At 44.9% G+C, this 16,489-nt stretch overlaps 1 protein-coding gene across 1 annotated transcript in view; it reads right to left on the bottom strand.

Annotated features, from left to right (window-relative positions):
* Positions 1 to 16,489, bottom strand: part of SPAG17 (sperm associated antigen 17) — a 481,673-nt gene that overhangs the window by 114,051 nt on the left and 351,133 nt on the right. Inside the window, exons 18-22 of the mRNA XM_063956879.1 lie at positions 12,148 to 12,347; positions 10,023 to 10,120; positions 9,333 to 9,587; positions 8,975 to 9,086; positions 8,328 to 8,441 (exon numbers count right to left, since the gene is read on the bottom strand). Coding sequence (XP_063812949.1) covers positions 8,328 to 8,441; positions 8,975 to 9,086; positions 9,333 to 9,587; positions 10,023 to 10,120; positions 12,148 to 12,347 — 779 coding nt within the window. The remainder of the gene's footprint in view (positions 1 to 8,327; positions 8,442 to 8,974; positions 9,087 to 9,332; positions 9,588 to 10,022; positions 10,121 to 12,147; positions 12,348 to 16,489) is intronic.

Here is a 16,489-nt window from a genome sequence, read left to right as displayed (position 1 = left end):
CCTGCATTATCCCCTATACTGATATTACTGGGCTGCGGGTATACACCTGTATTATCCCCTATACTGATATTACTGGGCTGCGGGTATACACCTGTATTATCCCCTATACTGATATTACTGGTCTGCTGGTATACACCTGTATTATCCTCTATACTGATATTACTGGGCTGCGGGTATACACCTGTATTATCCTCTATACTGATATTACTGGGCTGCGGGTATACACCTGTATTATCCCCTATACTAATATTACTGGGCTGCGGGTATACACCTGTATTATCCTCTATACTGATATTACTGGTCTGCGGGTATACACCTGTATTATCCCCTATACTAATATTACTGGTCTGCAGGTATACACCTGTATTATCCCCTATACTGATATTACTGGTCTGCGGGTATACACCTGTATTATCCTCTATACTGATATTACTGGGCTGCGGGTATACACCTGTATTATCCCCTATACTGATATTACTGGTCTGCGGGTATACACCTGTATTATCCCCTATACTGATATTACTGGGCTGCGGGTATACACCTGTATTATCCTCTATACTGATATTACTGGTCTGCGGGTATACACCTGCATTATCCCCCCTATACTGATATTACTGGGCTGCGGGTATACACCTGTATTATCCTCTATACTGATATTACTGGTCTGCGGGTATACACCTGTATTATCCCCTATACTGATATTACTGGTCTGCGGGTATACACCTGTATTATCCTCTATACTGATATTACTGGGCTGCGGGTATACACCTGTATTATCCCCTATACTAATATTACTGGTCTGCGGGTATACACCTGCATTATCCTCTATACTGATATTACTGGGCTGCGGGTATACACCTGCATTATCCTCTATACTGATATTACTGGTCTGCGGGTATACACCTGTATTATCCCCCCTATACTGATATTACTGGTCTGCGGGTATACACCTGTATTATCCCCTATACTGATATTACTGGTCTGCGGGTATACACCTGTATTATCCTCTATACTGATATTACTGGGCTGCGGGTATACACCTGTATTATCCCCCCTATACTGATATTACTGGTCTGCGGGTATACACCTGTATTATCCCCTATACTGATATTACTGGTCTGCGGGTATACACCTGTATTATCCCCTATACTGATATTACTGGTCTGCGGGTATACACCTGTATTATCCCCTATACTGATATTACTGGTCTGCGGGTATACACCTGTATTATCCCCTATACTGATATTACTGGTCTGCGGGTATACACCTGTATTATCCCCTATACTGATATTACTGGTCTGCGGGTATACACCTGTATTATCCCCTATACTGATATTACTGGTCTGCGGGTATACACCTGTATTATCCCCTATACTGATATTACTGGTCTGCGGGTATACACCTGTATTATCCCCTATACTGATATTACTGGGCTGCGGGTATACACCTGCATTATCCCCTATACTGATATTACTGGTCTGCGGGTATACACCTGTATTATCCCCTATACTGATATTACTGGGCTGCGGGTATACACCTGCATTATCCCCTATACTGATATTACTGGGCTGCGGGTATACACCTGTATTATCCCCTATACTGATATTACTGGGCTGCGGGTATACACCTGTATTATCCCCTATACTGATATTACTGGTCTGCGGGTATACACCTGTATTATCCTCTATACTGATATTACTGGTCTGCGGGTATACACCTGTATTATCCTCTATACTGATATTACTGGTCTGCGGGTATACACCTGTATTATCCTCTATACTGGTCTGCGGGTATACACCTGTATTATCCTCTATACTGATATTACTGGTCTGCGGGTATACACCTGTATTATCCCCTATACTGATATTACTGGTCTGCGGGTATACACCTGTATTATCCCCTATACTGATATTACTGGGCTGCGGGTATACACCTGTATTATCCCCTATACTGATATTACTGGGCTGCGGGTATACACCTGTATTATCCTCTATACTGATATTACTGGGCTGCGGGTATACACCTGTATTATCCTCTATACTGATATTACTGGGCTGCGGGTATACACCTGTATTATCCTCTATACTGATATTACTGGTCTGCGGGTATACACCTGTATTATCCTCTATAGTGATATTACTGGTCTGCGGGTATACACCTGTATTATCCTCTATACTGATATTACTGGGCTGCGGGTATACACCTGTATTATCCTCTATACTGATATTACTGGACTGCGGGTATACACCTGTATTATCCTCTATACTGATATTACTGGGCTGCGGGTATACACCTGTATTATCCCCCCTATACTGATATTACTGGGCTGCGGGTATACACCTGTATTATCCTCTATACTGATATTACTGGGCTGCGGGTATACACCTGTATTATCCCCCCTATACTGATATTACTGGTCTGCGGGTATACACCTGTATTATCCTCTATACTGATATTACTGGGCTGCGGGTATACACCTGTATTATCCTCTATACTGATATTACTGGACTGCGGGTATACACCTGTATTATCCTCTATACTGATATTATTGGGCTGCGGGTATACACCTGTATTATCCCCTATACTGATATTACTGGGCTGCGGGTATACACCTGCATTATCCCCCCTATACTGATATTACTGGTCTGCGGGTATACACCTGTATTATCCTCTATACTGATATTACTGGTCTGCGGGTATACACCTGTATTATCCTCTATACTGATATTACTGGGCTGCGGGTATACACCTGTATTATCCTCTATACTGATATTACTGGTCTGCGGGTATACACCTGTATTATCCCCTATACTGATATTACTGGGCTGCAGGTATACACCTGTATTATCCCCTATACTGATATTACTGGGCTGCGGGTATACACCTGTATTATCCTCTATACTGATATTACTGGTCTGCGGGTATACACCTATATTATCCCCTATACTGATATTACTGGTCTGCGGGTATACACCTGTATTATCCCCTATACTGATATTACTGGTCTGCGGGTATACACCTGTATTATCCCCTATACTGATATTACTGGTCTGCGGGTATACACCTGTATTATCCCCTATACTGATATTACTGGGCTGCGGGTATACACCTGTATTATCCTCTATACTGATATTACTGGTCTGCGGGTATACACCTGTATTATCCCCCCTATACTGATATTACTGGGCTGTGGGTATACACCTGTATTATCCCCTATACTGATATTACTGGTCTGCGGGTATACACCTGTATTATCCCCTATACTGATATTATTGGGCTGCGGGTATACACCTGCATTATCCCCTATACTGATATTACTGGGCTGCGGGTATACACCTGTATTATCCCCTATACTGATATTACTGGTCTGCGGGTATACACCTGTATTATCCCCTATACTGATATTATTGGGCTGCGGGTATACACCTGTATTATCCCCTATACTGATATTACTGGGCTGCGGGTATACACCTGTATTATCCCCCCTATACTGATATTACTGGTCTGCGGGTATACACCTGTATTATCCCCTATACTGATATTACTGGACTGCGGGTATACACCTGTATTATCCCCTATACTGATATTACTGGGCTGCGGGTATACACCTGTATTATCCCCCCTATACTGATATTACTGGACTGTGGGTATACACCTGTATTATCCCCCTATACTGATATTACTGGTCTGCGGGTATACACCTGTATTATCCCCTATACTGATATTACTGGTCTGCGGGTATACACCTGTATTATCCCCTATACTGATATTACTGGTCTGCGGGTATACACCTGTATTATCCCCTATACTGATATTACTGGTCTGCGGGTATACACCTGTATTATCCTCTATACTGATATTACTGGTCTGCGGGTATACACCTGTATTATCCTCTATACTGATATTACTGGTCTGCGGGTATACACCTGTATTATCCCCTATACTGATATTACTGGGCTGCGGGTATACACCTGTATTATCCCCCCTATACTGATATTACTGGTCTGCGGGTATACACCTGTATTATCCTCTATACTGATATTACTGGTCTGCGGGTATACACCTGTATTATCCTCTATACTGATATTACTGGGCTGCGGGTATACACCTGTATTATCCTCTATACTGATATTACTGGTCTGCGGGTATACACCTGTATTATCCCCTATACTGATATTACTGGGCTGCGGGTATACACCTGTATTATCCCCTATACTGATATTACTGGGCTGCGGGTATACACCTGTATTATCCCCTATACTGATATTACTGGGCTGCGGGTATACACCTGTATTATCCTCTATACTGATATTACTGGACTGCGGGTATACACCTGTATTATCCCCCCTATACTGATATTACTGGGCTGCGGGTATACACCTGCATTATCCCCTATACTGATATTACTGGGCTGCGGGTATACACCTGTATTATCCCCTATACTGATATTACTGGTCTGCGGGTATACACCTGTATTATCCCCCCTATACTGATATTACTGGGCTGCGGGTATACACCTGTATTATCCCCTATACTGATATTCCTGGGCTGCGGGTATACACCTGTATTATCCTCTATACTGATATTACTGGGCTGCGGGTATACACCTGTATTATCCTCTATACTGATATTACTGGGCTGCGGGTATACACCTGTATTATCCCCTATACTGATATTACTGGTCTGCGGGTATACACCTGTATTATCCCCTATACTGATATTACTGGTCTGCGGGTATACACCTGTATTATCCTCTATACTGATATTACTGGTCTGCGGGTATACACCTGTATTATCCTCTATACTGATATTACTGGTCTGCGGGTATACACCTGTATTATCCTCTATACTGATATTACTGGTCTGCGGGTATACACCTGTATTATCCTCTATACTGATATTACTGGTCTGCGGGTATACACCTGTATTATCCCCTATACTGATATTACTGGTCTGCGGGTATACACCTGTATTATCCCCTATACTGATATTACTGGTCTGCGGGTATACACCTGTATTATCCCCTATACTGATATTACTGGGCTGCGGGTATACACCTGTATTATACCCTATACTGATATTACTGGGCTGCGGGTATACACCTGTATTATCCTCTATACTGATATTACTGGGCTGCGGGTATACACCTGTATTATCCCCTATACTGATATTACTGGGCTGCGGGTATACACCTGTATTATCCCCCCTATACTGATATTACTGGACTGCGGGTATACACCTGTATTATCCCCTATACTGATATTACTGGGCTGCGGGTATACACCTGTATTATCCCCTATACTGATATTACTGGGCTGCGGGTATACACCTGTATTATCCCCTATACTGATATTACTGGGCTGCGGGTATACACCTGTATTATCCCCTATACTGATATTACTGGGCTGCGGGTATACACCTGCATTATCCCCTATACTGATATTACTGGTCTGCGGGTATACACCTGTATTATCCTCTATACTGATATTACTGGTCTGCGGGTATACACCTGTATTATCCTCTATACTGATATTACTGGTCTGCGGGTATACACCTGTATTATCCCCTATACTGATATTACTGGGCTGCGGGTATACACCTGTATTATCCTCTATACTGATATTACTGGTCTGCGGGTATACACCTGTATTATCCCCTATACTGATATTACTGGTCTGCGGGTATACACCTGTATTATCCCCTATACTGATATTACTGGTCTGCGGGTATACACCTGTATTATCCTCTATACTGATATTACTGGGCTGCGGGTATACACCTGTATTATCCTCTATACTGATATTACTGGTCTGCGGGTATACACCTGTATTATCCCCTATACTGATATTACTGGGCTGCGGGTATACACCTGCATTATCCCCCCTATACTGATATTACTGGTCTGCGGGTATACACCTGTATTATCCTCTATACTGATATTACTGGGCTGCGGGTATACACCTGTATTATCCCCTATACTGATATTACTGGTCTGCGGGTATACACCTGTATTATCCCCTATACTGATATTACTGGGCTGCGGGTATACACCTGTATTATCCTCTATACTGATATTACTGGTCTGCGGGTATACACCTGTATTATCCCCTATACTGATATTACTGGTCTGCGGGTATACACCTGTATTATCCTCTATACTGATATTACTGGGCTGCGGGTATACACCTGTATTATCCCCTATACTGATATTACTGGGCTGCGGGTATACACCTGTATTATCCCCTATACTGATATTACTGGTCTGCGGGTATACACCTGCATTATCCCCTATACTGATATTACTGGTCTGCGGGTATACACCTGTATTATCCTCTATACTGATATTACTGGTCTGCGGGTATACACCTGTATTATCCCCTATACTGATATTACTGGGCTGCGGGTATACACCTGTATTATCCTCTATACTGATATTACTGGTCTGCGGGTATACACCTGTATTATCCCCTATACTGATATTACTGGGCTGCGGGTATACACCTGTATTATCCTCTATACTGATATTACTGGTCTGCGGGTATACACCTGTATTATCCCCTATACTGATATTACTGGGCTGCGGGTATACACCTGTATTATCCTCTATACTGATATTACTGGTCTGCGGGTATACACCTGTATTATCCCCTATACTGATATTACTGGTCTGCGGGTATACACCTGTATTATCCCCTATACTGATATTACTGGGCTGCGGGTATACACCTGTATTATCCCCTATACTGATATTACTGGTCTGCGGGTATACACCTGTATTATCCCCTATACTGATATTACTGGTCTGCGGGTATACACCTGTATTATCCTCTATACTGATATTACTGGGCTGCGGGTATACACCTGTATTATCCCCTATACTGATATTACTGGTCTGCGGGTATACACCTGTATTATCCCCTATACTGATATTACTGGTCTGCGGGTATACACCTGTATTATCCTCTATACTGATATTACTGGGCTGCGGGTATACACCTGTATTATCCCCTATACTGATATTACTGGGCTGCGGGTATACACCTGCATTATCCCCCCTATGCTGATATTACTGGTCTGCGGGTATACACCTGTATTATCCCCTATATACTGATATTACTGGGCTGCAGGTATACACCTGTATTATCCTCTATACTGATATTACTGGGCTGCGGGTATACACCTGTATTATCCTCTATACTGATATTACTGGGCTGCGGGTATACACCTGTATTATCCTCTATACCGATATTACTGGGCTGCGGGTATACACCTGTATTATCCCCTATACTGATATTACTGGGCTGCGGGTATACACCTGTATTATCCCCTATACTGATATTACTGGGCTGCGGGTATACACCTGCATTATCCCCCCTATACTGATATTACTGGTCTGCGGGTATACACCTGTATTATCCTCTATACTGATATTACTGGTCTGCGGGTATACACCTGTATTATCCCCTATACTGATATTACTGGGCTGCGGGTATACACCTGTATTATCCCCCCTATACTGATATTACTGGGCTGCGGGTATACACCTGTATTATCCTCTATACTGATATTACTGGGCTGCGGGTATACACCTGTATTATCCCCCCTATACTGATATTACTGGTCTGCGGGTATACACCTGTATTATCCCCTATACTGATATTACTGGGCTGCGGGTATACACCTGTATTATCCTCTATACTGATATTACTGGGCTGCGGGTATACACCTGTATTATCCCCTATACTGATATTACTGGTCTGCGGGTATACACCTGTATTATCCCCTATACTGATATTACTGGGCTGCGGGTATACACCTGTATTATCCCCTATACTGATATTACTGGGCTGCGGGTATACACCTGTATTATCCTCTATACTGATATTACTGGACTGCGGGTATACACCTGTATTATCCTCTATACTGATATTACTGGGCTGCGGGTATACACCTGTATTATCCTCTATACTGATATTACTGGACTGCGGGTATACACCTGTATTATCTTCTATACTGATATTATTGGGCTGCGGGTATACACCTGTATTATCCCCTATACTGATATTACTGGGCTGCGGGTATACACCTGTATTATCCTCTATACTGATATTACTGGGCTGCGGGTATACACCTGCATTATCCTCTATACTGATATTACTGGGCTGCGGGTATACACCTGTATTATCCTCTATACTGATATTACTGGGCTGCGGGTATACACCTGTATTATCCCCTATACTGATATTACTGGGCTGCGGGTATACACCTGTATTATACGGATATCCCGTATCTGCCGCCACCCTCTTGCGTTATGCCGCTACACCAACCTCCCTGCTCCACTTGCACAATATCTTCTTGCTTGTCCGGGGTCTTGGGATTGATGATGTGAATCAGGAAGTTGTGTCCGTCTTTCAGTAATTTCAGTTTTACAAAGGAAGAACCTGATAAAACCAGAGAGAAACACATGTATAACACACGCAGTGTAATAATCTGTTCCCTGTAAGTGGCGTCAGGGGACCCAGGCGTCCTTATCTCCCAGTATATAAAACGTGCGGTATTCCTGTGTGCTTGGAAAGTGTATATAGGGGGTAATTCCAAGTTGATCGCAGCAGGAATTTTGTTAGCAGTTGGGCAAAACCATGTGCACTGCAGGGGGGGGGGGGGGGGGGGGGGGGGCAGATGTAACATGTGCAGAGAGAGTTAGATTTGGGTGGGGTGTGTTCAATCTGCAATCTAAATTGCAGTGTAAAAATAAAGCAGCCAGTATTTACCCTGCACAGAAATAAAATAACCCACCCAAATCTTACTCTCTCTGCACATGTTACATCTGCCCCCCCTGCAGTGCACATGGTTTTGCCCAATTGCTATCAAAATTCCTGCTGCGATCAACTTGGAATTACCCCCATAGTGTGTATTGTGTGTGACCCGGAATGTAACGTCCCCTCAGCTTCACACAGCGTCCACACCATCTTACCTTTCTCAAAATGTGTATGTTCCACCTGAATCTGCCCCCCATCTGTTGGGTAGAGGCAGCGGGTGCTCCCGGAGACCTGGATCAGACTGTCTCCCATGTCGTAACCGATAAACTAAACAAATAAAGAATAAAAAGTCACAATATCACCGGGCAGCTCCCAGTATCCCTCACCCGGGGGAAGCTCAGGTGACCGAGCCCGGACTCCAGTATAGGCTCAGGAACTTCAGAGTGGGCATGGAAATGGTAGTCCTGGGTTGTGTGTGAGACTGAGCTATGGAGAACCAGACTAGGGAGACCGCATTCCGGTAACAAGAGGGAAATCCACTGAGGCCCGGGAGCCCAATCCCAGCCCACTTACTCTGACATCGTCCTTACAGGGTGCAGCAGGGCTGTCCGCTGTACCGGGAACGGGCCCCTGAGATTTCTGTTCCTCATCTGCATTGTTTTCCTTCATGTTCTTGTTGCTGCTGGGGGATCCTTTCCCTTCCCGGGACCCAGTGCGCTCTCTGCTCCTTCCCTTATTCCTGCCGCCCGACTTACTGAGCTTCGTGTTTTTCTTTTCCAGTTTAAGGCGTTCCTCTTCCTTCAGTCGGTCCTGTTCTATCTTCCAGGCCTGTGGATAAAAGGATGCAACCGCCACACGTAACTAATGAATTCCCCCCGACGTAACTGCAGTTTCCAGGCCTGGGTGTGAGCGGCACGTGACGGGCCCACGTCTCACCCTGAGACACCCCTGTTAGGGCCATTGCGATAGATACTGCGATTGACTCGAGGTAATTCCTGCATTTATGTAACTGGACATGACAGAATGAATACAGGATAATTATACTGATACATTTATCTCCACCAGATGCCACACAAAACATTTCTTTTTGCCTTGACTAATTAACGTTTCAATGGAAAGCAACAGAGACGGAGAACTAGTGACATAGAGAAGAGATCCAGGGATAATACTGCCCGGGGCAGATGTCCAGTAAGTGTTCTCATACCATTGCACCTTGATACCCCTCATCCATAGCTTTCATAGGGTTCCCATTGGCTTGCTCACCTTCAGGGAGTCCTCCCGCAAAAACAAGTCCTTGTCTGGGTCTGGGGTCGATGCTTCTTCGGCCCGACTCCCTGGTCTTGAGCCACTGCCCCTGGGACCTGAGGGAAATGTCAGGAGATATCTAGGACTCATTGTCTATGCACAGTCCTTCCACTTGTATTTACTCGCTGTAACTCTCAAAGAACAAATACAGTTGTGCTCATAAGTTTACATACCCTAGCAGAGTTTGTGATTTTCTGGCCATTTGTCAGAGAATATGAATGATAACTCACAAACTTTTCTTTCACTCATGGTTAGTGGTTGGGTGAAGCCATTTATTGTCAAACAACTGTGTTTACTCTTTTTAAATCATAATGACAACAGAAACTACCCAAATGACCCTGATCAAAAGTTTACATACCACAGTTCTTAATACCGTGTATTGCCCCCTTTAGCATCAATGACAGTTTGAAGTCTTTCGTGATAGTTGTGGATGAGGCTCTTTATTTTCTCAGATGGTAAAGCTGCCCATTCTTCTTGGCAAAAAGCCTCCAGTTCCTGTAAATTCTTGGGCTGTCTTGCATGAACTGCACGTTTGAGATCTCCCCAGAGTGGCTCAATGATATTGAGGTCAGGAGACTGAGATGGCCACTCCAGAACCTTCACTTTATTCTGCTGTAGCCAATGACAGGTCGACTTGGCCTTGTGTTTTGGATCATTGTCATGTTGGAACGTCCAAGTACGTCCCATGCGCAGCTTCCGGGCTGATGAGTGCAAATTTTCCTCCAGTATTTCTGATAACATGCTGCATTCATTTTGCCATCAATTTTTACCAAGTTTCCAGTGCCTTTGTAGCTCACACATCCCCAAAACATCAGCGATCCACCTCCGTGTTTCACAGTAAGAATGGTGTACCTTTCATCATAGGCCTTGTTGACTCCTCTCCAAATGTAACGTTTACGGTTGTGGCCAAAAAGTTAAATTTTGGTCTCATCACTCCAAATGACTTTGTTCCAGAAGTTTTGAGGCTTTTGTCTGTGCTGTTTGGAGTATTGTAAGCGGGATGCTTTGTAGCATTTGCGTAGTAATGGCTTTCTTCTGGCGACTCGACCATGCAGCCCATTTTTCTTCAAATGCCTCCTTATCGTGCATCTTGAAACAACCACACCACTTTTTTCCAGAGAGTTACGTATTTCAGCTAAAGTTATTTGTGGATTTTTCTTTGCATCCCGAACAATTTTCCTGGCAGTTGTGGCTGAAGTTTTTGTTGGTCTACCTGACCGTGATTTGGTTTCCACAGTATCTCTCATTTTCCACTTCTTAATTAGAGTTTGAACACTGCTGATTGGCATTCTCAATTGCTTGGATATCTTTTTATATCCCTTTCCTGTTTTATACAGTTCAATTACCTTTTCCCGCAGATCCTTTGACAATTTTGCTTTCCCCATGACTCAGAATCCAGACACGTCAGTGCAGCACTGGATGAAAGATGCAAGGGTCTTTCAGGAGTCCAGAAACTCACTGACCTTTTATACACACACACACACTGGTTACAAGTAAACAGATCACAAGTGAGGATGGTTACCTTTAGTAGCCATTCAAACCCGTTTGTGTCAACTTGTGTGCATGTTATCAGGCCAAAATCTCCAGGGTATGTAAACTTTTGATCAGGGTCATTTGAGTAGTTTCTGTTGTCATTATGATTTAAAAAGAGTAAACACAGTTGTTTGACAATAAATGGCTTCACCCAGCCACTAACCACGAGTGAAAGAAAAGTTTGTGAGTTATCATTCATATTCTCTGACAAATGGCCAGAAAATCACAAATTCTGCTAGGGTATGTAAACTTATGAGCACAACTGTACTTAACAGGGTGCAGTTGTCCATATGTAAGAAATAGAGTGTGATACTGGGAATTCCACAGCCATAGCAGAACAACACCTTCCCCACAAACACGGTGGAGCAGGTAAGGCTTTGGAGCGGGTAACGGCAGGAAGTACATGACATCAGGGAACAGATGACAGAGGGCACTTTTGCATTAATGATAACACAACCTTAGCACAAACATCTCTGTTCTAATAACTTGATTTAAACAATTGTGCACCTGACTTCACAGCCAGAGAACCGGACAGTCTGGCTGCACTCACTTTTAGATTTTTCCGGTGAGGTGGATTTCCTGCCTTTCTTTCTGCTGGGAGAGACGTCTTTCGAGACAACACTACTGTCCTGCAAGGCCTGAGCCTGTTTCAAAGCTTCCAGTTCTCTCTCACTCTTTTCCTCCTGATACTTCGCCTCTTTTTCCTGCACCCAGTTGGAGATAGAATCTGCCACCAGCTCCAGGTAATTTCTGTTAGAGCAATCAACACGTTTACTGTTCTGATATGTGCACCCAGCAAAAGTAGGTGGATGATAGAGTGGATGGCATGGAGGACACAGTGATAGTAGGTGGATGGTAGAGAGTGGATGGCATGGAGGACACACTGATAGTAGGTGTATGGTAGAGAGTGGATGGCATGGAAGACACAGTGATAGTAGGTGGATGGTAGAGAGTGGATGGTATAGAGGATACAGTGATAGTAGGTGGATGATAGAGAGTGGATGGCATGGAGGACACAGTGATAGTAGGTGGATGGTAGACAGAGGATGGCATGGAGGACACAGTGATACTAGGTGGATGGTAGAGAGTGGATGGCATGAAGGACACAGTGATAGTAGGTGGATGGTAGAGAGTGGATGGCATGAAGGACACAGTGATAGTAGGTGGATGTTAGAGAGTGGATGGCATGGATGACACACTGATAGTAGGTGTATGGTAGAGAGTGGATGGCATGGAAGACACAGTGATAGTAGGTGGATGGTAGAGAGTGGATGGCATAGAGGACACGGTGATAGTAGGTGGATGATAGAGAGTGGATGGCATGGAGGACACAGTGATAGTAGGTGGATGGTAGACAGAGGATGGCATGGAGGACACAGTGATAGTAGGTGGATGGTAGAGAGTGGATGGCATGAAGGACACAGTGATAGTAGGTGGATGGTAGAGAGTGGATGGCATGGAGGACACAGTGACAGTAGGTGGATGGTAGAGTGGATGGCATGGAGGACACAGTGACAGTAGGTGGATGGTAGAGTGGATGGCATGGAGGGCACAGTGATAAGTAGGTGGATGGTAGAGAGTGGATGGCATGGAGGACACAGTGATAGTAGGTGGATGGTAGAGTGGATGGCATGAAGGACACAGTGATAGTAGGTGGATGGTAAAGAGCAGATGGCAAGGAGGACACAGTGATAGTAGGTGGATGGTAAAGAGCAGATGGCATGAAGAACACAGTGATAGTAGGTGGATGGTAGAGAGTGGATGACATGGAGGACACAGTGATAGTAGGTGGATGGTAGAGAGTGGATGGCATGGAAAACATAGTGATAGTAGGTGGATGGTAGAGAGTGGATGACATGGAGGACACAGTGATAGTAGGTGGATGGTAGAGAGTGGATGGCATGGAAGACATAGTGATAGTAGGTGGATGGTAGAGAGTAGATGGCATGGAGGACACAGTGATAGTAGGTGGATGGTAGAGTGGATGGCATGGAGGACACAGTGATAGTAGGTGGATGGTAGAGAGTGGCTGGCATGAAGGACACAGTGATAGTAGGTGTATGGTAGAGAATGGATGGCATGGAGGACACAGGTATAGTAGGTGGATGGTAGAGAGTGGATGGCATGACGGACACAGTGATAGTAAGTGAATGGTAGAGAGTGGATGGCATGGAGGACACAGTGATAGTAGGTGGATGGTAGAGAGTGGATGGCATGGAGGACACAGTGATAAGTAGGTGGATGGTAGAGTGGATGACATGGAGGACAAAGTGATAGTAGGTGGATGGTAGAGTGGATGACATGGAGGACACAGTGATAGTAGGTGGATGGTAGAGTGGATGACATGGAGGACACAGTGATAGTAGGTGGATGGTAGAGTGGATGACATGGAGGACACAGTGATAGTAGGTGGATGGTAGAGTGGATGACGTGAAGGACACAGTGATAGTAGGTGGATGGTAGAGAGTGGATGGCATGGAGGACACAGTGATAGTAGGTGGATGGTAGAGAGTGGATGGCATGAAGGACACAGGGATAGTAGGTGGATGGTAAAGAGCGGATGACATGGAGGACACAGTGATAGTAGGTGGATGATAGAGAGTGGATGGCATGAAGGACACAGTGATAGTAGGTGGATGGTAGAGAGCAGATGGCATGAAGGACACAGTGATAGTAGGTGGATGGTAAAGAGCAGATGGCATGAAGGACACAGTGATAGTAGGTGGATGGTAGAGAGTGGAGGACATGGAGGACACAGTGATAGTAAGTGAATGGTAGAGAGTGGATGGCATGGAGGACACAGTGATAGGAGGTGGATGGTAGAGAGTGGATGGCATGGAGGACAGATTGATAGTAGGTGGATGGTAGAGAGTGGATGGCATGGAGGACACAGTGATAGTAGGTGGATGGTAGCGAGTGGATGGCATGGAGGACACAGTGATAGTAGGTGGATGGTAGAGTTGATGACATGGAGGACACAGTGACAGTAGGTGAATGGTAGAGTGGATGGCATGGAGGACACAATGATAGTAGGTGGATGGTAGAGAGTGGATGGCATGGAGGACACAGTGATAGTAGGTGGATGGTAGAGTGGATGACATGGAGGACACAGTGACAGTAGGTGAATGGTAGAGTGGATGGCATGGAGGACACAGTGATAGTAGGTGGATGGTAGAGAGTGGATGACATGGAGGACACAGTGATAGTAGGTGGATGGTAGAGTGGATGACATGGAGGACACAGTGACAGTAGGTGAATGGTAGAGTGGATGGCATGGAGGACACAGTGATAGTAGGTGGATGGTAGAGAGTGGATGACATGGAGGACACAGTGATAGTAGGTGGATGGTAGAGTGGATGACATGAAGGACACAGTGATAGTAGGTGAATGGTAGAGTGGATGACATGGAGGACACAGTGATAGTAAGTGGATGGTAGAGAGTGGATGACATGGAGGACACAGTGATAGTAGGTGGATGGTAGCGTGGATGGCATGGAGGACACAGTGATAGTAGGTGGATGGTAGAGAGTGGATGGCATGGAGGACACAGTGATAGTAGGTGAATGGTAGAGTGGATGACATAAAGGACACCGTGATAGTAGGTGAATGGTAGAGTGGATGACATGGAAGGCACAGTGATAGTAGGTGGATGGTAGAGTGGATGGCATGGAGGACACAGTGATTAGTAGGTGGATGGTATGAAGGACACAGTGAAAGTAGGTTGATGGTATTTATCTGGTCCTGTGATTATTTTTAGGAGCATATTTATCAAAATAAATTTGCAGTATATCCCCTGAAAACACCCGTTTTCATGTGATAACTGCAAATTTTAAGTTTCCCCTGAATGTATCTAGGTGAGGACCTACAAACAGCCCCCATATGGTGCTGATATTTGTGAGATTTACCCATCTCTGGAATGCTAGGCCCCGCTTGTTAACGCCATCGTAGCCTTTGGGTTCCTAAGAGAGGGATCCATCTGGTGCTCCCTGTCAATGCATGGTCTGATGACCACACAATCACAATAGTGCCCCTGGCCCCCGAAGCAGGAAGTAATGTCATTAGCAATCACTTTACTGTTACAGTTGGAGCCCTGTCTGTGTGTGTGATTATTGTTAATGTTAACAGCCACGGCGCGGCTCATGGAGGACGCAGGTTCCGACCGTTGCCAGGCAACCGTTACACTGCACCTCCTCCTTTCAGCCGGCGCTTCCGGGTACCGCCCTGCGCATAGCAACGCTACTGCAGGGGGTCTGGGAGCCGCCGAGCACCTAGCAACCGGGACGCTAGACGCAGGCAGCATTCCCAGTTGCTCGGCAACTAGTCTGTTCTGTCATTTTGTGGACGTGTAGCAGCGCAGCTGCACGTCCTTTCTTTTAATCATCCCATCTCTGGATTCCTGGGGCTGATTGGAGCAGCCACATATAAATTCTCTTCCTGGTCTCTCCCAATCTGCTGGTTATAGTTCCTGCTACATGTGAGAACCTGTCAGCTCAGTGTATTCCTGAAGTCGGTTACCTAGTCTTGTTCGTGTTCCTGATCAGATCCAGTCCACCTTGAAATCAAGGTTTTGTGTGCACCTTCCATACAGATTGTTATCTTTTGCTCTTTTATTGTTTACCATCCTGTGCATTGTTGCATTCATATGCTGTTTATACTCAGTTGCTTATTCCATCCTATGCATTGTTGTATTTGCATACAGTTAGTGTTTAGTTTTAACACCATCCTGTGCATTGTTGCACTCACATACACAAACTGATATTAGTGACAGAATGTATCGGGCACTTTATCTAGGTTACAACCTGTGAGCGTCTCTCTGCACTATACCTTACTCTTGCCCAGCCTCCAATAGTTGCCCTGTCCATCCATAAGTCCTGGGGGCATTTGAGTAAGGG

Source organism: Pseudophryne corroboree, chromosome 2 (genome assembly GCF_028390025.1).
Source record: "Pseudophryne corroboree isolate aPseCor3 chromosome 2, aPseCor3.hap2, whole genome shotgun sequence".
NCBI classification, from domain to species: Eukaryota; Metazoa; Chordata; class Amphibia; order Anura; family Myobatrachidae; genus Pseudophryne; species Pseudophryne corroboree.
This window is presented reverse-complemented; position numbering and strand designations above follow the sequence as displayed.